This window comes from Lepidochelys kempii, chromosome 5 (assembly GCF_965140285.1).
Source record: "Lepidochelys kempii isolate rLepKem1 chromosome 5, rLepKem1.hap1, whole genome shotgun sequence".
Taxonomy (NCBI): Eukaryota; Metazoa; Chordata; order Testudines; family Cheloniidae; genus Lepidochelys; species Lepidochelys kempii.
In genome coordinates this window covers 54,081,142-54,105,427 of record NC_136384.1, presented here as the reverse complement: position 1 = coordinate 54,105,427, position 24,286 = coordinate 54,081,142, and the positions used below count along the sequence as shown (strand labels likewise).

General features: G+C 39.6%; 1 protein-coding gene across 1 annotated transcript in view; it reads left to right on the top strand.

Moving 5' to 3' along the window:
* The window catches only part of EDIL3 (EGF like and discoidin domains 3), a 392,956-nt gene that overhangs the window by 195,312 nt on the left and 173,358 nt on the right, over positions 1-24,286 (top strand). The window contains exon 5 of the mRNA XM_073344422.2: positions 18,007-18,120. Coding sequence (XP_073200523.1) covers positions 18,007-18,120 — 114 coding nt within the window. The remainder of the gene's footprint in view (positions 1-18,006; positions 18,121-24,286) is intronic.

Sequence of the window (24,286 nt, the reverse complement as noted above, 5' to 3'; positions counted from 1 at the left end):
GCTGTACATTTTGTTGAGGTCTTCACTACATTGTCTATCGTGGAGCCCAAGTCCCTTTCCTGAAGTGATATAGTTAATTTAGACCCCATTAAAGTGTATGAGTACTTCATCTTTTCCCTCTCCAATGTGCATGACTTTGCATCCATAGTGACCTCACAATAGGGCATAAGTGGGACTTAAATGGTGTATTGGCCTTGTATGCGTCCTCTACAGAGGAGTGAATTTCACTGTAGGTGCAAGCTGGCTAAACCACAGGTTGACTGAAATATTGTAACAAACCCTCTTGTTGCTATAGTGTAAGTGAAAGCACCTTTCTACAATTGGAAGAAATTATTTTCCTGCAGAACAAGATACCATTATCATTTTAAATGATACATATGCAGACTGTTGTTAGAATTAGCAGCAGCAGAATTAGAGAACTTTCTAATCTCTACATACAACATGAATTGTATAAAACAGATATGGAACAATGTCTCCTTCATACTTTACTTCATAATTAAATGCTAAAGAATGTCAGTCTGAGCCAAATCCTATATTGAAGTGTAATGCAAGTCTGGTTAGAAAAAGAATGCAGACTGGGCCCCGGATAACCTTGGAGAATGGACTTCAAGTGCCCATATAATAAAAAAGTGATATACTGAATAAAAAAATTGCTTCCCCTTTAAATTCTGTAACAGCTAAAATTTCATCATAACCTTAACATTTGTCTTATAAGGTAGTGTAAGTATTAAAATATAGTGCTTCTGTAATGGATCTTCTCATAAGAGGGTAGTTAGTTAGTTATTTTCCTAAATACATTATGGAAAAATACCAAGTGTGTTTCTTACCAATATTACATAGAAACATGTTTACAAAACTATCAAAATGTTAATCCCTTTCAGAATATATTCAGTATTGTGTATATTCTTTAGAAAGGAGTGGAGTCCTATCACTTTATATGAACTGCATATAGATCCTAACATTATAGCTTTCAGAGTAACAGCCGTGTTAGTCTGTCTTTACAAAAAGAAAAGGATTACTTAGAGACTAACCAATTTATTTGAGCATGAGCTTTCGTGAGCTACAGCTCACTTCATCGGATGCATACCGTGGAAACTGCAGTAGACAGTATATACACAGAGACCATGAAACAATACCCCATCCCACCTCACTGTCCTGCTGGTGATAGCTTATCTAAAGTGATCATCAAGTTGGGCCATTTCCAGCACAAATCCAGGTTTTCTCACCCTCCCCCCCCCCCCCCCAAACTCACTCTCCTGCTGGTAATAGCCCATCCAAAGTGACCACTCTCTTCACAATGTGTATGATAATCAAGGTGGGCCATTTCCTGCACAAATCCAGGTTCTCTCACCCCCTCACCCCCCTTCAAAAACCACACACACAAACTCAATCTCCTGCTGGTAATAGCTTATCCAAAGTGACCACTCTCCCTACAATGTGCATGATAATCAAGGTGGGCTATTTCCAGCATAAATCCAGGTTTTCTCACCCCCCCACCCCCATACACACACAAACTCACTCTCCTGCTGGTAATAGCTCATCCAAAGTGACCACTCTCCCTACAATGTGCATGGTCTCTGTGTGTATATACTGTCTACTGCAGTTTCCACGGTATGCATCTGATGAAGTGAGCTGTAGCTCACGAAAGCTCATGCTCAAATAAATTGGTTAGTCTCTAAGGTGCCACAAATCCTCCTTTAATATTATAGCTGTTTAATAACTAACAAACATTACAAATAGAGTTTAGTAATTTGAGAGATCCTGTTTCTTTAGGATTTCAGTTTTCTAGTATTTTGATTTTGGATTTTTTTAATGTCTTGTGCTTATTCAGGATGAATTATTTTATTATATTATAATGGACACGAGGCTGCACGCCTCACTCTCGCAAATAGAGGATTGCCTGGATAAGGACTACAAAAGAGAGCCCAATTTTCTGTATTTTTTAAAGCTCCTTCTTTATTACTTAACACTGTGTTTTTATCATACAGTGTGTACTATGTACATATTTTCAATTTTCTTCAATATTATATATTCAAACAAGCCAAAGCTATTAGCTATGGCATCAGTGTGGTTTTATTTTTTGTGGGGTTTTTTTTCTTTCAATTTCTGCTTTAAACTCTCAGTAAACACATGTTTATTTCAATTCTCCTCCAAAAAGTGGTGGTTTGTGTTGGTTCTGAAAGAATGAAAAAGTCATTTTCTTATAGATCAATGTAGTAATTTCCTTCCATCTCCGGGACTTTGAGAATGGAAGGAAATACTTACTGCAAAGTGCTCTATTGCTATATTTTCACAGGAGGCTTTCTGGAAATGTACACATTGGACATTTTATTTTTGTAATGGGCTTAGCCTTCTCCATTTGAAAGCTGTCTGCTACCTGAAGGCTCCCAGTGCTTTCTCAACAATAATTTGGCATTAAGAGACTAGAAAGAAAAACAGCCTCTGAACAGAATAAAAACATGAGTTGTTTCTTAACATAGGTCTGTTAATAATGTTTCTGTTACCAAGTGATTACAGGGATATTAATTCTTAGAAACGATTCAGGTTTGGCAGTGTGTCACATGATATATTCTCAAAAAGAAAAGGAGTACTTGTGGCACCTTAGAGACTAACCAATTTATTTGAGCATGAGCTTTCGTGAGCTACAGCTCACTTCATCAGATGCATACCGTGGAAACTGCAGCAGACTTTATATACACACAGAGATCATGAAACAATACCTCCTCCCACCCCACTGTCCTGCTAGTAATAGCTTATCTAAAGTGATCATCAAGTTGGGCCATTTCCAGCACAAATCCAGGTTTTCTCACCCTCTGCCCCGCCCCCCTCCTCCTCCCCACAAACTATTACAAACACAAGCTATTACCAGCAGGACAGTGGGGTGGGAGGAGGTATTGTTTCATGGTCTCTGTGTGTATATAATGTCTTCTGCAGTTTCCACGGTATGCATCCGATGAAGTGAGCTGTAGCTCACGAAAGCTCATGCTCAAATAAATTGGTTAGTCTCTAAGGTGCCACAAGTACTCCTTTTCTTTTTGTGAATACAGACTAACATGGCTGTTACTCTGAAACATGATATATTCTGTATTTCCCTGGCACTGCCTCTTCCAGTTATGGGCTTGCATAGTGCTCATTACCAGGAGCAGTCCTGTTGGCTCCTGATTGTAGTAAAGTACTGGTCCACGTGCCTTAATAAACTTTCTTTTCAGTGCAGCCTGAAGCATTAAGCCACATGAAAATTTGCAGTATTCCCATATTGTATTTGCATGACACACGTTTTCACTGTTTTGTGGAATAGAATCATTGAAATATAGGACTAGAAGGGACCTCAGGAGGTCAATCCCTCCCTGCTGAAGGAGGATTAAGTATACATAGACCATCCCTAACAGGTCTTTGTCTAAGCTGTTCTTAAAACCCTCCAATGACTGGGATTCCACAACCTCCCTAGGTAACCTGTTCCAGTGCTTAATTTTCCTTATAGTCAGAAATGTTTTCTTAATATCTCCCTTGCATCAAACTATCCCAATTACTTTTAGTCTAACCATTGGAGGACATGGAGAATAATTGATCGCTGTCCTCTTTATAACAATCTTTTTACATATTTGAAGATTGCTATTGTATCCCTCCCTCCCCTACTCCAGCCTTCTCTTATCTAGACTAAACATACCCAGGTCTTTCAACCTTTCCTCATAGGTCAGGTTTTCTAAACCTCTAATCATTTTTGTTACTCTTCTTTGGACTTTCTTAGGTTTGTTTACATATTTCTTAGTGTGGTGCCCAAAATTCAACATTCCAGCTATGGCCTCACCAGTGCAGAGTAGAGTGGGACAGTTACCTCCGCTGTCTTACATACAACATTTTTCATACCCTCCTGTATATATAGCTAATGTGATTAGATAGATCTATTCATAAATATACAAGTCCTCAGTCTTGAGTAAAGTGCTTCAAGGAGATGCTCTGAAAGGTTCACACACACATGATGCAAAGAGAATGATAACTGTAACATTTATGAACATTTGTACAAAGCAAAGATCATACAGCAAAGGAAATGTGAAATGAGATAAAAAGAATATACAGTAATCATACCATTAAATCTATCTAATAAGTTAACCTTGCTCTTCAAAAGTTTGGTTGCAGGGAAAGATAAAAGAAACTTGCTTAGATACAGTTCTATACAGGGTGGGGAGAAGTAGGACCAGAAGATCTGATGCTATACATAGCCTCATCAGTTCTTCTTATGCTTTCCCCATTCCTCTTGCCCATTGTGAGGCTGAGTTGTGGAATCATATGGCTACTTCAGTACTGGGGTGATTTGGCCTTCGTAAAGACACTCCACAGCCTCAGAGGAAAGATTAATTCCCTGCACTCTCGGAGCTACTGTGAAGATTTGAGCACTCATCTTGCCAATTAGGCAGGGAACTGAAACCCTGAATTTGGCTCTTAGAGTAGTTCTACCCATCTAAGGTTCTTTTCTGCACTGCCCCCCCCCATCACTGTAGAATGTTAGCACCTCATTATCTTTAATGTATTTAACCTCCCAACACCCCTGTGAAGTACGGAAGTGTTGTTATCCCCATTTATAGATGGGAAACTGAGACACAGAAAGGGTAAGTAAGTGACTTGCCCAAGGTCACACAGCAAGTCTGTGGTGGATGAAGGGACTGAATTTAGATCTCTTAGATCCTAGGCTAGTGCCCTAACCAATGGGTAATCCTGCCTCTCTAGTCATTCAATAATTTTATCAAATGGCAATGAGTGACATAGTGAGACAGATCCATATATGTAGAAATATAGGTATTATGACAAAGTGGATGTTGTTATTTAGAAAACCCCTTTTCTTTCAGATGTTTATTGTTTGGTTTTAAATTATTGACCCCATAATTTCTACAGCAATGGGACTAAGTGTGCATGCAGGAGAGGATATGGAATGAAACTACTATGCTTATGTTCCTGGTCGTGCAGATTTACGAGTGTGCAGTTACCTACTATGAGATGCTGATTGTTGCACTGGCAGATTGAACCCTCTTAAAATTATGTGAGTAATTTGTCTTTTAACATTTGGAGTTTGAACAATCCCCTTTAAGCCCCCAAACAATTTAGGCAGAGATGAAGAGATGCTCTTTATGCTTGAGACCCAGAAAACAAAAAGAGGGTGCAAAAAAATGAGGTGTTTTTTTTTTAAAACGAGATCCAAAAACCTTTTCATTACCCTGGGTCCTTTTCTGCAATGCAAGCTGATACTTAAGCAAGTAATCCTACTGAGCTCAACGGGTTTGATAGCATGAATAAGTATTACTTTGTGTGAGCAAAGGATGGAAAATCAGGCCCACCATCTGTGTGTGTGTGTGTGTGATTGTAGTGTGTATGCATGCATGTGTGTGTGTGTAATAGATGTTAATTATTCTAATAAAAAATAAAAACAAGCTTGGGTAAAATTTGAGGAAAACATAGCATTTGGATAGAAAGTGCAATATGGAGAATTGAGATAATAGTCTAATGGTGTGTATCAATCTGCATTACAGATGTGATCCCTTTGTATTTGTGAACTACCTCATGGTGTTCACCGTGACTCATGGTGCTATCCTGTTCAGTGCATTACATTTGCATGTCAATACCCGAAATGTTCTACTCGCTCACAATTACTCTGCAGCCCTCTCTTGTCAGAGGCTTAGGAATACATTGAAATAAAATACAGGCATATCTGTATTGAATTTGGGTGGTTTTTTCTGATGTGCTGGGGGGGGGCAGATTTATAGAATCATTTCCCCTCTTCTTGTTTTCAGTTTTTTGAGTATGGCTGATATTATTACCTTAGATTTGGCTACTTTCTGGTAATGCAGGAAAGTTGAGGCCTTGCATTCTTCCATAGCACCCAATCCTTCAAATACTCATAACTGATTTTAACACTTACTACTGGGATCTACAGAATATCTACAGAAATAAAGATCTACAGGAATAGGCCTTTAGGGCTAAATTTTGGAGCTCATTGCCTAGAAGCTCCCAGTGTGCTAAGCTCTTCTGAAAATTGGCTACTAGGAGTTAGTTCTTAATTCTTGGAAAAACTCCATTGGAGTCTAGGCGTGTTCTTGACTGGATAAGGAATGAGTAAAATTTAAGACCTTGAGGCTATGCCCCTCTGTAAAGGATTGACAGTGAGACCCAGACATACAGGCAAGAATCTATTACACCAATGAGGATTTAAATTGCTGTTTGCCCAAAGATAATTGTTAGATTTATAATCTTGTCAGATTTCAATTTATCCCTAGTACTAGTCACTAAAGCATCTGGTTCTGCAAGTATATTCTCTTTGATCCTTTCTTGTACTTAACAAAGGCGGTTTATGCATAAGAATCCTTACTCTTATGCAGTTTTTAGAGTTTAATTAAAAGCAGAATTCTCTTGTAATGCAGCTAGTTTTCAGCGTTAAAGAAATTTGTCATCTGTTCTGTACAGTGAAGTTCTTCCCTGCTGTACTTTCCTTTCTCTAGCATATCTTATGTTTATAGCAAAGCCACAGAGTAATATTACTGCAGAAGCAGCACATAAAATAGGAAGCAGAATAAGATGGAAAGAATTTTAACCCCAATTTGAAAGTCTGTTGCACCTCATTTAATTCTCACTTCACTAATCCAATAAATTTGACACCAACAAAGACTGGCCTCATCCCATTTTTCAGCAAATATTTAGTAAGTGAATGATGTTCTATAATACTAGTATAATTCTTGGCCAAATGTTGGTCCAAGCTATGTCAACAGACTGGAGCCAAAGTCCTCAATTTTCCCATGGTGTGCTGGATTTTGTAGCTGTAAATGCAGAAGCCTATCCTGATGGGTCTCTCATTTGAGGCAGGTGTCAAATTGAGGTGACTCTGCTACGCCCAGCTGCCATATACATGAGATCCAGTGCGTGGGGGATGATGTCAGTGGAAGACAGGGATACTCCTATCTGACTCCTTGTTAATCATGAAGAATGAGTGGGCTGTGTGTAGCCCAAACTAACAGAACTGTTGATTAGAAAGAGACAACAGTCATCATGCTGAAGATTTCCTAAACTAAACCTTCAGCCACACCTGGCTCTGCGTGCAGTCCTATTTGTCACAGGGAGGCTTCTTTGGCACCTTTGTTTGAGAATCCACAGGGTAGGACTGTCTTCCTCCCCAGCCTCCTTTTCCTGAGTTGTGTTGCTCCCTTTAAAGCTTCCTCTCCAGTTGGAGCATGCTCTGCAGGTCTGGAGGACGAGGGCTACCTGGGCCCAGTGTGGGGTTTGTACATCCCATCACATGGTGTTGTGCCAATCATCTATAGTGCAGTACATCTGTTGGATCATATTAAAGAAGTTCTGTATTAAAATCACAAATGAGTTTGATTCCCCATAGTTTAAATTCCAAGGTATTACTAATTAAGAGGTTTCTTGGTTTTTAGTACTGTTTCTCTCCCTCTACGTGTGAAACTTGCAAGCTGCTAATTGCGTTAGTACATTCTAAGACAGAGTCTGTTCTCAAAGCAATTCACACAGAGAGAGACTCAAAGCAATACTCTGTAACAACAGAAACAGCACCCAGAGACTCCCTGCCCTTTTGTTGTATTAACAATTGTGATTAAAATAGAGATAGAGGATGTATGTGGATGGATGTTTGGTGTGGATAAAAACTGAATGATCAGGGAGGTGCCAGCCTAAGAATCCAGTGTCCATCAGCTGAAGAAGGCGTCAAGTGGAAATAAACAGAGGACCCCCCGGAGGGCAGACTGGAATCCACCCAACAGCCTCAAGAATGGGTGAACCAAAGAACAAGATAACATCTAGCAGCACGGAGCCGTCAGGAATGTGCCATCTGCTGATTGATTCAGCAACAGCATGATGAAGCAATTCCCATAGACTGGCATAGGAAGAAATTCCTATAAAAATGGACTCTAGAGAGTGAGAACTTTGCGGTCTGATTCTGCAAACCAACTTCCAGGAGCATCAGATGAGCATCTGACAAGGCCCTGCTCCCTCCTCATGTCCAGGCCACCAGGCCAGTGGCTTGGCATGAGCAACTCTACGGCTGGTAACTATGATAACAACCTTGCAGAACCTGTGTGTGTGTGTTTGTATGAATGAATGTGTGAATAAATATGAAATTGAATGGAATGTTATAGCTATAACTAACTTCTTACTATGATTCTTTCTGTATTCACAATAAATGTGGTATTTTGCCTTTTTCCCTTTAATAAGATCCTGCTGGTTTTTATTTTATTGGTATAACACATCCAGTGGTCCCATCTCATTACAAAAGTGTGACAGCTATGTAGGTCCATAGGCTACTTGAGGGGAGCTACTCAATAGGCTTGTGCCAGGGTGCTTGGTCAGTGGGGTATACTTCACTTCCCAAGCCCACCTGCACTACTTCTACATGGAGGCCAATTCCAGGATAGAGTCCTAGACAGGAGAATTTGAATTCACCCGTCATTCTTAGTGTTTTGGATCATTACTTGTAATAGTGACTGATAAAATTTTGATGCTTTAATAACTTTTTTTCTCAGTGACAGACAAAATGATTTATCAAAATGCTTGTTATATAAATACCCAATTATTTTAGTAAGGTTCATAGGCAACTATGGGAATTGTTGCCCTGAAGGCATACTTTTACAGTGTGAAATTACATGGAAAGTAACTTAATGAAACTAAGATTTACATCCCAGTATCTATTAAAAGCAATTAAAATGAGGAAAGAAAAGAGAAAACCCTACTTTTCCCTGCATAAAACTTTTAAAGTAGCAAATCTGGTAAAACCAACACAAAGTTCCAAGGAATGTTGTTCCAAGATCTAATAAATGAAAAATTGCTTAACTGAGAAATTGTTAATGATACATTTAAAGGGGTAAATACAAGATAAAGAAATATCTAAGTATTCCAGATTGGGTTGGACTATATAGACTAGAGAGAGGGTAGCTTCTTTTCAATTTGTAATAACCCATGCCTACAGTTATTAGTTAGGCGTTGTATCAGGAGCGGATTTATCATGAAACAAACCATGCGGTGGCATTGGGCCCCCAACAACAGGCGGGCCCCCAAATGCAGGACAAATCTCTTACAACCTGCCCCAAGTCCTAGCCAGCAGCACAGCAGGGCTCAGGCAGGCAGGCTGCCTGCATGCTGTGGCCGGTAGCCCCATGCTGCTCCCGGAAGCGGCCAGCTGCTGGCACATCTCTATGCACCCCTGGCAGTGCGGAGGGCGAAAGGTGGCTCTGCACACTGCCCCCACCCCGGGAAGCGCATGGAGATTTGCTGCCTCCCTCCCCACAAGTGGCATGCAGAGACATGCCAGCAGCTGGGCTAAGGCATCTCCCTGCCCGCTCTGCCTCCCTCCCTCCATGCCGCTTTGCTCCTGGAAGCAGACAGTATGTCCCTGTGGATCATGGGCTGGGGGGGGAGGGGCAGGGGGCGGGGGTTGTGTCTCTGCACAATTCCCCCACCCGAGTGCTGACTCTGCAGCTCCCATTGGCCGGGAACTGAAGCCAATGGGAGCTGTGGGGGCAGCACCTGCGGGCAGTGGCGCGTGGAGACCCCCTGCCTCCCCCACCTAGGAGCTGCTGCCAGATACCTAACTACTAGTTTGCACTTTCAAATAGAGACACTATCTGATATTAAGAAGACTTGTTCAGGAGCCAATCTGGAGCTAGCTTTAAACTAGAAGTAATAATTAAACCAGTGATTAAACTTCCTACTTTTGACCTTTCCTAACCTTTAATTGATGCATTTAAATTGAATGAATAAGCAAGTCCCAAAGATACAGAAAGAAAAATCATTATAACCTTGAGACTTGGAACTATTTTAATAAATCACATATTTTGAGAAATGGAAATTTAAATATAAAGTGACATTTATTGTAAGTATTTTATCAGCTGTCATCTTGCTTTTGATCCATGAGATTTTTGGGTCCTTTACATTTCATTCTTTCAATAAATAGCTCACTCTTAGGTGAACACTCTTGAATTCTAGTTTCACTGAATATCTTGGGTCAAATTCTTTTCTGGCATAAATATGGTAAAGCTCAATTCACTTCAGTGGAGCTTTCCCAGTTTCTACCTGTAAAGAATTGTGTCTCTGTTCTGTACTATAGCTTACTGCTACAACCTTATATTAACAAAAATATCTTATTCTAAGTCCCATTTTCCTGATAAAGAATTTTTTTAAATCCACATTTGGCTCTTTAGACACATCAACATTCCACTGTAGATTTTTGTGTTCTGCACAGTCGACTAACAAGGCATTCTGTATGATCTTAATAATATGACACCTCATTCTTTGCTTCAGTAAATCTTTCAGTGCTTCAACATAATAAACACCATAACAGAAGAACTAGAAAACAACTTTAAAATGTCTAAGTAAATCATTTCTAAAGCCCTCAGCTATTTGATCAACAGCTCCATCTATAAAAATTGCTAAGGCTAAACTCAGACAGAAAGCCAGGTATTTCAAGATCTGTTTCTGTGTGTTATGTCAAAAATATTATATCTGTTGTAAAAGTATATGAATCCAGTGATTAGTCATCAGCACACATTTATCACTGGATTTGAAAGAGCTGGAATAGTGTTTGTCAAGGAGAGGGGGAATATGTATCTTGTTTACTAATGTACAATAGGAGGTTTTGATCTTCAGACATCTCAGTTTGAACCAGATCCTCAGATGGTGTGCAGAAGTATAGCTCCATAGAAGCCAATGTCTACACTGTTTTACACCAGCTAAGAATCTGGCCCCTTGATGTGATTTGTTTTGTTTTTTTCTATAGGTGTAATTTCCTCTTTAGGGAAAATTGTTTTAATCTTGTTTCATAACAACATGGGAAGAAAGTGCATAAATATGTGAAATTATATATTCATTTGTATTTTCTGTTATTTTAGAGGAAAACTACTTTGTTTCCCTACATTATAATAAATATTTAAGGACAATTTAAAGGAATAATAAATCTAATAATCTCACATTATTATTGTCACAAGGTGGGGCTTCTCCCCAGCTTCCAAACACTCGCTGCCATGCCCACTCTCCTTTAACAAGGGTTATTTTTTTAACAAGCAAGCAAAGCAATAGAAAACAGTCTTAACTCACTCCTTTCTCTCAGGCTTCAGGGCCACCCCTCTGAGGAGTCTCTTGTGCTCACACTTTAGAACCCCCAAATTCCTCCTGACCAAACAAAACACTCCCCTTATTGTTTTAACATATCACAAAGATGCCATACAGCATTTCAGCAGGCCACTTAAGGTATGTCTACCCTGCAGCATGAGCCCAGGATTTGAACTCAGACTCAAACCTACCTTCCCCTTCCCGTCTACATACAAATCACATTAACCAAGGGCTTGGATCCAGGGGCCCAGGACCCTCTGGGGATGGAGGGGCTGAGCCTGAGTCAAACCAGGACACTATTGCTTTGTAGTGTACACATAGCCCCACTGGATTTGTGCTCTGGGAATCTGCCAAAAGTATCCTGCTATCTCATGGGCTGACTTTCTTTTTCCTCTGGACAGTCACATTTGGTGTGCAGTCCTGTTTTCCCACACTGCATCATGAATAAAGAGCTAGAGCAGCCACATTTCAGGAGGACACTAAGAAGTTTGGGATAGGGTTGGTTGCACTCAGGTCTGCATTCTGCAGTCTGGATGCTGGAGCCCTGAGTTCAGGCCTGGCTTAGAAAATTCTTAACCTAGGGTTGACTATCAGTGTAGGAATTCAAGCCAACCCAGGGTCTGCTGACTCAAGTTCCACTAACCTTCGGCTTCCACTGCAATGTGGACATACCCAGAGTTGTCCTGCTGCCACCTTAGCACAATTGCTCATGCACAAACCTCTAGTCCCAGTTGCGTAAGGAGCAGCTGCACTGGGGAGGAGATTCTACCATGGGGAAGACAGCTTTCATTTGTGCTGGAGATTCCATCCGCACATCAGTTGTAGAAACTGTCAAGATGATGCCTTGGGTACCTTGACCCTGTCCTCTGTCAGTCTGGACCTGTTCATTATTTTGGTTAAACTGCTGTGTCTAACCCCCTGGTCCTCGATCTCCAGTGCAGGTGGTTGGCAATTTGTGCCATAATGTCCTTTTTCTAGGTTATTTTCCACTACCAGTTGCCTACAACCTGGTTTCAGTCGCTGAGATCCAGACAACAAATCCAGTATTACTATAATCTATTATTGAAATTTATAGGGTTGATATTTGAACTTCTTTCATGAATTTATGCAACACCATTTTGCTTCAGACCATTTTGACATTTTTCTAACCAAAAAAGTTCTGTTTTTAATTTCTAAACAACTTTTTGTTTTGAAATGTGTTAATTTATAGTAAAAAAGTTTTAAAAAGAAATAGACTGAAATAAAAATGAAACATTTCAATTGTTTCAACCTTTTTTTTTTTATTTTGGGTTTGTGAATTTGGGCGGAGGTTGCGGGGGGGAGCTGACTTTTGTCCCAGTTCAAGATGAGAAAATGTTTCAAAGTCACAAAACTTTTCCTGGAATGGGAAAACTGTTTACTGCCCAATTTTACTAAGAATGTTGGAAACCAAAGGACTATTGCAACCTCCCTCTCAATGTTTAGCACTTTAGATGCCTGTAGTAGGTAGTGCTCATGTAGATGATTCTGAATTCACAGTACTGGGGCACAAATATCCCATTAGTGTGAATGTATAGGGGGTAACGTATATAGGGGGTAACGTACTGTTACTGTTTCATAGTGTGTGTGTCTTCACAAAATAAAAAGGGAAACCAGCATAAGCTATACTGCTATAAAAACTTCTATACATATAGAACTGTGTACATACTATAAGATTTTGCCTGTTAACTATATCTGTATAACTATACCAGCAAAATATTCCTAACATAGAAAAGGTCTTAAAGACTATGGAGTAGCCATGGGTTTACCTTGACCTTCAAACTTGTGTGACAATTATAAAGTGCCTTGTCTTTGTTAGGATTTTACTTTGTGTTAGTTAACCTGAGTTAAGAACATACCTTTTCTCCTAGTAAAGTCAAGCCAGTAACTATATATATATATATATATAAAATGTAGGATTCTTGTTTAACAATCACAAGACACTGGATGGTTATTTTAATTGCATCTTTTTAAAGAAGAATTGCTCTAAGAGTTCTAGAATTTTTTAAATTGCTCAAACATTGCTATCTCTTAATCATGGCAAGATGACAATGATTAATAGAAGATATTTCTATCTAAGAAGGAGAAAATAGACTTTAATTATTGAAATGCTTTGTATCATAATTAGCACTGCTGGCAATTTGAACAGAATCTGACCCCAATTGGTAGATATCATATTTCATTAAATAAACTATTTTAAATGTTCACATCAAAACAATATAATGAACTATAAATTAAATAACTTTTTTTATAATCCATGTTCTCATCTTAAGCACATTTAAGTCCATTTTCCTTTCTGTAGAAGCCTGCACTTGTCTCAGAAATGAACTAGTCTTTCTTCACATCAGATGTAACTTTACACAGTCAATTTGTTTGGACTGAGGGGCCCATTGCCACTGGAATTGCTGAAAATATATGATAGAAGCTTATACAATATACACTAGCTGGCTCTAACTAACTGACAGATAGAATAATCAAAAGCCTCCATCTTTCCACACTAACCATAGCTAATTGCTCACTAGAGCTAGAATATGAGGATTAGTGTGAAAATGTCTGATACTTAAAATTCAGACTATTTTCTAGGTAAGCTCACAGACCACATGGAATATGTTGTACAGTCCTGCTTTTTTTCCTTCATATTTATCTATGAATGACAAACCAGAGAAATCCAAAATCTTGATCATCTTGAATCAGAAAAGCTCTTAAGTGTATAAATTACCATTTTTAATTCACCACATGAAAGAGTTTGCATTTTTTTTTCAGTTCAAGGTGACCTTGAATTTTTTCACAGAGGCATTAGCTTTTATTAAAATGATGAACAACCTGAAGAAAACTTAAGAGTAATGGGTTTTGTTTAAAAAGGCAGATAAGTACTTAGTTAAATTTTATAAATACATATAAAGAATTTAATTTAGCACTGAACAGTTTCTATTTTTTGGTCATTAGCCACTGACAGATTTTATTTCCAGGACAATGAGTTACTTCTCTCTCTTAGTAGGCTGAAATTAAGGTAATAATCTAGGGAACTTTTATTACTCCAATATTTGATCCCTTTATAGGCAGCAAATAATAAGACAAGAATGATATATAGGACCCTAGGGGTCATGTCAACCATTAATTTCTATGTAGAACTCTGGAATATGGCTTGTTAAAGGGACTGAGTGGCCTTCATATTGAACTGAAGGCCCATTAGTATACACCCTTCCTTTAAAAGAGGAAAGATCTCAGGAGCTACAAACTTTGTGTATTTTTCTGACAGACTACAAAAGAGTCCAGGCATGGTTTGACCAACACCAAGTAGAATTAGCAAGCTCCCTCACCTCCAAATTATTTTTGTGACTTAGTCCTGCCCTGAATGCAGATGACTAGATGACCTCTCAAATTCCTTTCCAGTCCTACGATTCTATGATTTGAAACGGTAGAGCTGGAGCCAAAAGTATGTGCAAGTTAATGGCGGTAATCCTAGGGACCTGAAGAAGAGCTCTGTGTAAAAGCTTGTCTCTCTCACCAACAGAATTTGGTCCAATAAAAGATATCACAGTACCTCACTCACCTTGTCTCACTAACCATATCAGGAATAACTCATGCTCTTGATCCCTTCAGATATGTAGTTGATATGTTATCACTCTAGCTACGTGTAATTTTAAACATCTGTCAGGTTTGTCATGGATCTATATGCAGAACTCAAAACTCTAGAATGTTATATGGATTTGTGATGCTACCGAGATAAATTTTATCTCATTAACCAGTGAAGTGCATGGAAACACTACAATGTGACATTTACAATGGGGAAAAACTGGGGATGCACCAATGCAACTGAGAGCAAAATCTGGCCCAACTGACATGTCATGCCTGTACAAATTTTATGGTGAAAGGTACTAATGCCACGTATGTTTTGAGTCACTGAAGTATAAGAACTCTGGCTGAAACTCTCACCACACCCAGACAGTCATTTAAGCAGATTATGTGTGGTAAAGCCGTGTTTGCTGGGCAATCAGACTTCTCCTGAGATTCAACTGTATTACAAAGCAGCTGCACAACAGAAGAGTTGAATGTTCAGACTCATCTTTTGATGTGATCTTAGTTGACTGGCCTTGTCTAACAGGTTTCCCTAGTATAGCCTTCAGGTTGAAGCAGGAACATGGAACAATTTCTCTGAACTGTGAGATTGCTGTCCAGGAGAGATGAAGGCCCAAGAGAACTGGTGAAAGGGCAGTGGTGTTCTAGTTGAGGTTTTTTGCAAGAGGGTTGCCTGTGTGCAGTTTGGGACCATCTCTGTTCAAAGAATCAGGACTGGTGTAATTGTTAGAAATAAACAAATTACACTCAGAGAATATCATGACTCAGTGTAACTGATTTCTGCTTCAACAGAAAACTGACCTGTATTGTTCTAAAATCTACCTACCTAACAAAAAAGGCAACAGAAGATTGCATCTGGCCAGTTTCCAAAGATGGATTCTAAAGTTCTCAGTTTATGTGCATAGCCTCAAAACATGAAATAGCCTATGTTATGAATTTTGAGTAGACAGCTACAGCCTCTGCTCAAATGCATTCATACTACCAATAGAATGTTGGAACAGTTAAACGTGTTCAAGTAGTCAAAATGAGTGGTTTTGCCTAAAAAGTGAGAGGTTTCAGCAATGTGTATCACTTATATGCATACTTACGCTGAAAACATGTGTAGCTGTGCCACGTCATGAACACAATTTATTCATGGACTTACTGAAACAAACAATTCACAGGAAGGTACTTAGATGTGTAGTCAACAGGGAACTCTTCATCCTTTTGTGATTTGAGACATTTTTTCATCTAGTTCAGCTCTAAATATGGTAAGATCCAAGACTAGGGAAATCATATGCGTCTGTGCCATTCTGGACATATGCAGAACATGAATACACTACACTCTTATTACTGTCTGTAATAAGGCTGCCTAAAAGTCCTTTCTCTTTACAATTCCAGCAACCTTATTTTCTGAACTTCTCATAGATGAAACCACATGGGTAAAAATTGAAGTTTAATATGGAAACTGGCCTTTATTGAAAGGAAGCATCTTTAAGCTTTCTGGTAAAACTGGTTTTGATTTGACCAAGTTATGACTCATTGAAAATAGCACTCTGCATATGTATAGTAGATATTGCAAGAGGTTATTTGCTAAACTAGATAAAAAGGGGTAGCTAAGGAAACAAGGAAGCATAGGCACAGGGGACTATTTATAGAAAAGATATCTTTAAGGCCCAAAATAAATTGGTTTATTAAGAGGTGTCACATTGTGTACTTTGTGAACTTTTTCTGGTGAACTAATACAACCATTTTCCGCAGCTCTGCAGTTTAAATTAGAACAGGGGTTCTCAACCTTTTTCTTTCTGAAGCCCGCCAAACATGCTATAAAAATTCCACAGTCCGCCTGTGCCACTATAATTGATTTTCGGCATATAAAAGCCAGGGCCAGAGTTAAGGGTTAGAAAGGAGGGCAATTGCTGTGGGCCCCATGTCACAGGAAGCACTGTGAAGCTAAGTTGCTCAGGCTTCTGCTTCAGTCCTAGATGGTGGGGCTCAGGGCCCCAGGCTTCGGGCCCTTGCAGTGGGATTTCAGCTTTCTGCCCTGGGCCCCAACAGGTCTAACACTGGTACTGCTTGGCGGACCCCCTGAAACCTGCTTGCGGCCCCCCCAGCAGGCCCCAGACCCCCTAGCTGAGAACCACTGAGTTAGAACATGGGTTCTCAACTTGGGGGGGGGTCTGATCACACCCCATTTCCTAAATGACTAGAGGGGAGAGGGAATCCTGAAACATTTTCTGTTGCAACACGAGTCACAATATAGAGAAGGTTGAGAATTACTGAGCTAGAACTTTCTTTCTGCGCTCCCTGTCAAGTTCAACAAGAGTCGAAAGACACCTCTTCCCTGCTGTACCAAACTCTGGAAGCTCCCAAATAAAATTAGCTAACTACAGCCTTTTGAATTTAATAAAATTTATAAGCTACTAGATCAAGCTGTTAGTTCTTATTTACTGACTAAGTCATGCACAGAAAGAGAATTATTTAGACCCTAAAACAATTAGATTGTCTATTAGAGGGGGTTTTTAATGAATTAAGATGAACTGAGAGACATTCTTAACTGGCAGCTATTGCTGAAAGAAAAGCAACGACAATTTTAAAAGTAGAATTAATCAGTTACTCTCTCAGACCTAATTGGATTATTTATTTAGGGCACAATTTTGACATGCAGTATGTGCCCACACAGAGGAGAGGGTACAGTTACTGCTTTGCTTCCCTACATAGGCTACCTGTTGCAGGGCAGGGTTACAGAGCCAGGAGAGGAGGAGAACAATCCTCATGCATCTGCTATTCCCCTCCATGCAGGTGGGCATGGAATGGGTGAGTAAAGAGAGAATGGATTAATCTTTCAATCTACTACTCTTTTCCAACACAGAGGGAAAGAAATCTGCCAGGTATATGATGACGCAGAGTACTTTTCCCAGAAAAAAGGGAGGAACCTCTGAGTCACTGTATCGTCCCTCATCTCCTCCTGGACCAGAACAACTATGCACTGCCCCTTTTTCAGAACTTGTGAAAAGCCACAGTGTAGCCCTTAATTCTGTTCTTGTTTAACAGGACATTTCAAGATTGTAGTATGTGTTTGTGCAACTAGGCAAATCTATATGAGCTTGATTGGATTTGATTGTTAAAATTGCTGTGCTTTGAACACATTTTGCACAATTTGCATTTTTTGCTGAACATATGTTGACTGTCCAAAAATATGTTTCTGATACTAATATCAACCATATGGATCCTTAGAGAATGACTGTCTAATTTACAGTGCATGAAACAAATGCTTATTACTTCTTAAAGTGTTTTGCTAATGCTGACACTATGTATTTCCCACAGATGTAAACGAATGTGAAGCTGAACCTTGTAAAAATGGTGGCATTTGTACAGATCTTGTTGCTAACTATTCCTGTGAGTGTCCAGGTGAATTTATGGGAAGAAACTGCCAATACAGTAAGTATTGCAATTGTTTTACAGATCTACCTGTTTAAATTCTTTACTCGATGCATTACAGAATCAACCATGTAATAGCACCCAGGATTCCACTATATTATTAATGTATGGGTAAATACAATATTAATATAAGATGGACAGGTTATGAAGTTGGCAGACCTTGGGTGCATTGTGCAGTACATGGTTTTTCAACCAACTTGAGGTGTGGACCTCTTAAATATGAACTGAAGGAGCCGCTTTTTTAAAGGGGCTTCAACTTAGTCTCCAATTTTTCAGGCATAGCAGTCAAAAGGGTCTATAGCTGTTGTCCTACAATGGGCAAAAGGGCAGGGGAATTTGAAAGAGCTGATAGACATAGCCCATAAAAGATATGTGATACTGGAGATAGTTGTTGGGTTGAAAATTCATTTGGTATTGTTTTGGGTGGATGAGATGATGCTTGCAGAGTGTGCAAACTGCTCTAGTACAGTTATTAACATTGACTCAACAGCCTTACCAGATTTAATAACTCTTGCTTCCTGTTTTCTTGGTTGCTTAACAACCCCAGACTCTCAGCTGTGAAGTGCATCCTAGTGTAGAGATTCAGAAAGTCTGAAATAGTGCCAGATGGACTACAAACCATCACAAGATGGTCTCTAGCTATTTAGTGTTGACTGTCATGATAGGAGAGCCTCCACACTTGGGTCATATCCTTTTCAAAGGAAAATGATACAGCTGGCCCACTAAAAATATGCTTCAGCATAGTTAATTCTTAGTAGCAGATAGAATACGTTATTTTTTTCCAAATTCAATCTTTGATGTTGTTCCATGGAATTTGTGGAGGAAAGATTAAGGGCTGCACTGTGTGTGTGAGGTAGATCATGTTAATGGAATCCCACTTCAAGCACCATTTATTAGATCAATAGGGTGGAATATTGTGATTTTCTTGTGTGAAGTGTTATATAAAAATTGTTGATAGATCATTTTACAAGGTAGTTATGTAACACCAACAGACCCCAGTTGCCATCCACCCGGGGACCTCTGGAGCTTAGTGCATGAGCCTCTATCACATGAGCTAAAAGCCAACTGCTTGTTAGCTAAGGCTGTAGAGCAGACTCGTTTAACACTCTCTTGATCTCTCTAAGTGGTCTCAGTGCCACTAGATGGAACAGAACACCACACCCAGGAGGTGTGTGGGTTACACTTACACTTGATAAATGGAGTAACTGGCACATTATTTGGGAATTCATCAAGAGATCATATCTACCTCGTGGGGGGTTATCCTTCTGTGATGTTCCCCTCTGGTGTTATCTGGACCAGTGATCTGATAGGTCACTCCAATCCTTCACTCTGGGAGCCAGTCTTACCCTGCTTCACTGTGAGAACCCCCGCTCCCGGGCTGTTCATGCACAGCCTCTAGCATGTAAGCTGCTCCCAGTTACGTGAGGGAGCACTTTTGGATAGCCACTGCTTGGATTGTGCAACCGAATGACACTAGCGAATATCTCCAGTCCCAAACACAACGCTAGGAACCTCCATCTTGCAGTGTCCAGTTATACCCGCTGGAGGCTGAAAGCTTATATGAGTTTGTCAATTTAACGAAGAAATTGATATGTACCAGGCTTGTTATCCCAAGGGGGTCTCTGACACACTTCAAACCAAACACACTGCTTCATGTAGAATAAACAAACAAATTTATTAACTACAGAAGATCGATTTTAAGTGATTATAAGCCAAAGCACAAGAAGTCAGGTTTGGTCAAATGAAATAAAAGCATAACACATTCTAAGCTGATCTTAACACTTTCAGTGCCTGTACAAACTTAGATGCTTCTCACCACAGGTTGGCTGGTTGCCCTTCAGCCAGGCTCTCCCCTTTGATCAGCGCTTCAGTTGCTTGGTGCTGGTGTCTGTAGTTGGAGGTGGAAGAGAGAGAGAGAGAGAGAGCATGGCAAGCGTCTCTCCCTTTTATCATGTTATTTCTTCCCTCTTGGCTTTGTCCCCACCCTTCAGAGTCAGGTGAGCATTCTTTCATCGTAGTCCCAAACTGACCAAGGGAAGTGGGGTGGCTTACTCGAGAATCCAACAGATCCTTTGTTGCTGCCTAGACCAGTGTCCTTTGTTCCTGTGAGGCTGGGCTGGGTTTGTCCCACACATGCCCTGATGAGATGTGAACTGCTCCCTCTGCTCCTGGAGAGTTTTGCCTGGGCTTGTGTTAAGCCAGGAGGGCATATTTTCAGCCTCATAACTATGTACATTAAATTACAACCTATAACGTCACTATAACAACAATGCTCAGTGCATCACGAGCCTTCCAAAGATGCCTGACATGACAAACTTTGCATTGGATACCACACAATCATATTATAAGGATGAACATGGGGGTGCAGGGTGTTCCCCCGAAGGTAAAGAGAATCACACCTTCCCATTTCTTGCAGGATATAAGGATAAAGAACCATCACATACATATTTCAGGGATTTCAGGCCATATATGTGCAATGCCCTTTGCTGCTAAACATGGGACATCATAATTAGATAATAAAGGATGGATTTTTGAAGGGACTGTTGCTTTTTTAGAGCCATCACCTTTTATTCTACTTTGGCTCTCCTTGAGGTCCCAATATGTAGAAGTCAATGGCAAAATTCATATTAAGACCAGAGGAGCGGGACTGAAACTTAAGAGATACTCACTTGTGTTCTCTCATTGAGTGGTCCTGCTGGTTTCAATGAGTCTACTCACATAGGTAAGTGCTCAACAATGTGACTCAGGGTTCCACAGTCTGGCCCCTTGCAAGGAAATGTCTTGGGGAATTTAAAAGGATAACTTTGCTGTGTTAGGAAGAATTATTATAATGTGTATCAATTTATTGAGCACAAACTCTTCACAAGCCTGCTGAGTCACCTTGATGTAGACTTCCAAAAACATATTCATTATGACTTAAAATGTGATTTCTAAAGAATGTGCTGGAACTGGTAGTGACAGAGATATGAAACAAAAAATTGTTATTCCCAGGATGAGAAAAATGCTTACAAACGTGTGTCTGTGTGTGTGGGTGAAATGCTCACAGTCCTGTACTACAGGATTCTGTTCCTTATTCTCCTGAGGGAAGGGGAAGAGAAGTGCTGCCAATAATATATGTAGGAGGCAAAACCCAATGAGGAATATAAACCAAGTGTACCAAGAGAGAATGCAAAAAGAAATTGGAAAGCAATATAGTTGCTAACATCAACATTTATACTATGTATAATTTAAAAGAAAAATAAACATTGAGAATATGTTGATCATAGTACTGTCTGTAACTACCCGTAATGCTTTATGTTACTTTATGGTAACATAAATGGATGGACAGATGGCCAAACACCTGCACTGACTACAGATCATTGAATTATCCTTGTTTTGGGAGCTCACCACATCTTCCCTAAGCACTTAAACACGTTTTAATAACTTTTAGCATTTGTTTGTGAGCTATAAACATAAACTAGTTTTAGTTCAATTCATATTAAAACATGGATTCTTAGTAATGTACCAACATTATTATTGTGCACTATAGCAACTCCAAATACCATCACTGTAGTTAAGGTTGCAAACACCCAATACTATTATAAAGAGTTTTACTATGTTGTTATATCTAATTATGTAATTACAGGTAGTAATTACACATTCTAATTACATCATTATGCATATTTACAGTATTTATGTAATTAAATGATGTTACACTAATTATGAAAATGACTGAAAATTACCTCAGACAGCTCAAAGATTTTTTACCTAGATCATAGACTACCAAAAACATAGAAGACTGAGCAGAAAAAAAGACATATTATGTCATCCAGTCCATTTTCCTGTCAAAGTTGGGCTGTGCTCTAGAGTGCATTTTCTAGTGTTACATCTAGGTTGTCCCAGATAATGGGGCTTCTGCCATTTCCCTGGGGAGATTATTCCACAGCCTGATATAGCTTGATGCTAGGAAGTTATTCCTAAATTTTCTTTTTTCTAATTTCATTTTACCACTCTTAGTTATAGCTTCTTAAATCATTTCTTTCTGTCCTTCATGTTTACCAACTCTTGGATTTGTAGAGACTGTTATTTTATGCCCCAGTTCTGCAAACTGCTCAGTATCCATGGAGAGCCCAGTTCACAAATCCCATGAGCTTTTCATGGCAACTAATGTGATGGTAGTGGGAGGGGCAGGCTAGGCTGGAGTTGAGTTAGTGAGGCAATTCCTGCCCTCAGAATCTTCCTGCTGCTACTGTTGGTACGAGGGAGTAGCAGAGAACTTTTCAGGACTCGCACCCTACAGCTAAAAAGCTCTGTGGGTTGGGAAGAACAGACCATGCTTGTGCTGCTTTGGTGCAGACACTGTGGCTGATGTTGAGGAGCATTATTTGTTGTGGTCTGTGCAGACTTAGTATGGAGACGGAAAAAGGGATCAGGCTAGGCTGCAGCCATACTTCTCCATGGCTTCTTCATGGCTCTGCTTGCCCTACTTCTTATTCAGTGTTTTGTTTTCCCCTTTAAAACACTTTATCCCTTAGTGCATCTGGATAGTTTTAAACTCATTCTGCTTTTCTGTCTTATTAGCTGCCTTTATCTTTTCCCTCCAGACTTACCTGATTTTGAAATCCATATGGTCCTCATTTCTGGAAGGTGTTGGGGCGGAAAAAGAGCAACAGAGTAACATGGAATGGGAAGGCTCTGAAAGCTTCACAAAGATGTATGATAGCCCTTCAGAATGCTTATTCCCCGTTCCTCTCCCCCCAGGAATCCTCTGTGTGAGCCTACCTATGTGATCTCCCTGGAGTTGGGGCTCTAGATGATGTTAGGGTTGTAGTTAGAGCGTAATCACTGTCTACAGCATATTCTCTAAAGACTCCATGGGTATTCTATGGAAATCCATTCAATAGTTAATCCTGCTCAGATTATTATTAACATTATCTCTGTGCCTGAACCTCCTTCAAGAAAGGAGTTCTGTATTATTGTGTGTGGAGAATCATGCTGCCTGTGCAAATGAAAAGGCTGGGAAGTATGGAGAGAGAGCCGGCTCCACTCAGATAGTCCCTAGAATTTAAAGAATTTGCCTGCAAATGTTCCATCTCCACAGGATTCAAAGGCTGAGTCCCTTTCTGTTCTATGAACTTTAAACCTCTACCATTTTGATTGCATCTTACCCACTAGATTTCTTAATTCCTCAACATTTGGTTTTCTGACATCTAGTGCCCTCACAGTGCTTCATTCTTTGAACCATTTCTTGCTTTTATGCTGCATTCTAGTAATTAATAGTCACTAGCTTCATTTAAGCTTTCCTGTTAGTCTCAAATTCTCCACAAGTAAAAAGCAGCTCCAGTTCCTTAGGTTGGAATCTCTTGCTTTCTGGATCACAAAGTTGTCTTATTGGCAATTGAGAATCTCTTTTAATTCATGTTTGGCTGTTTTTGTTACCTAATACGCATCTCTATAGCTAAAACCTCAATGAGCACTGAGTTTGCAGCTTTCAACACCTTGGAAGTTGGATCACTCAGTTCGCCCTTTTTCTCCTTCAGTTGTGATAGTCTGCAGCAGGTGCTTATGATATTTTTTTCTTTTTCTTCTTCATTCTTTGTTCTCACCTAAAGAATTTCACCAGTGTGATGTTACACTTACTGATTAACACTATTGCAAATCTCCCATAACCTTCAGTGGGAGAAGGATCAAGCCCCATCATTGCAAATATTTTTGACATATGCTACCACTCTTTCACTTTCTCATCTTTTTCAGTCTGTTAATAGATTACATTCATGTATATTGACATTCCATTTAGGAGAATCATCCCACCCAACTTAGCAGATCTTAACATCCATTATTTAGTGTCAGTTCTGATTCGTGTTGCTTGTTTTCCATGTTTCTTGTATTTGTGGAGAGAGGCCCAATGTTTAAATGGGAATGTTAGTTTTGGCTTGGACTCAAAAACAAAACAAGACTTAACTCTCAGAATCTGATATTGAGACAAAGTCCTCCATCAGATGCCTCTGGGTACATTTTTACCATGCTGCTTTTGAACACTGCAGAAATATCTCACTTTTAAAAATTCATTCCTCAGTACCTTGAAGTGATTAGGCAGTAAAGAATAGAATTTTACTCAGACACCTAATAGATACTCATTGTAAATTATTCAGACAGGCCCCCAGGACCTGATCGCACATTTTACACA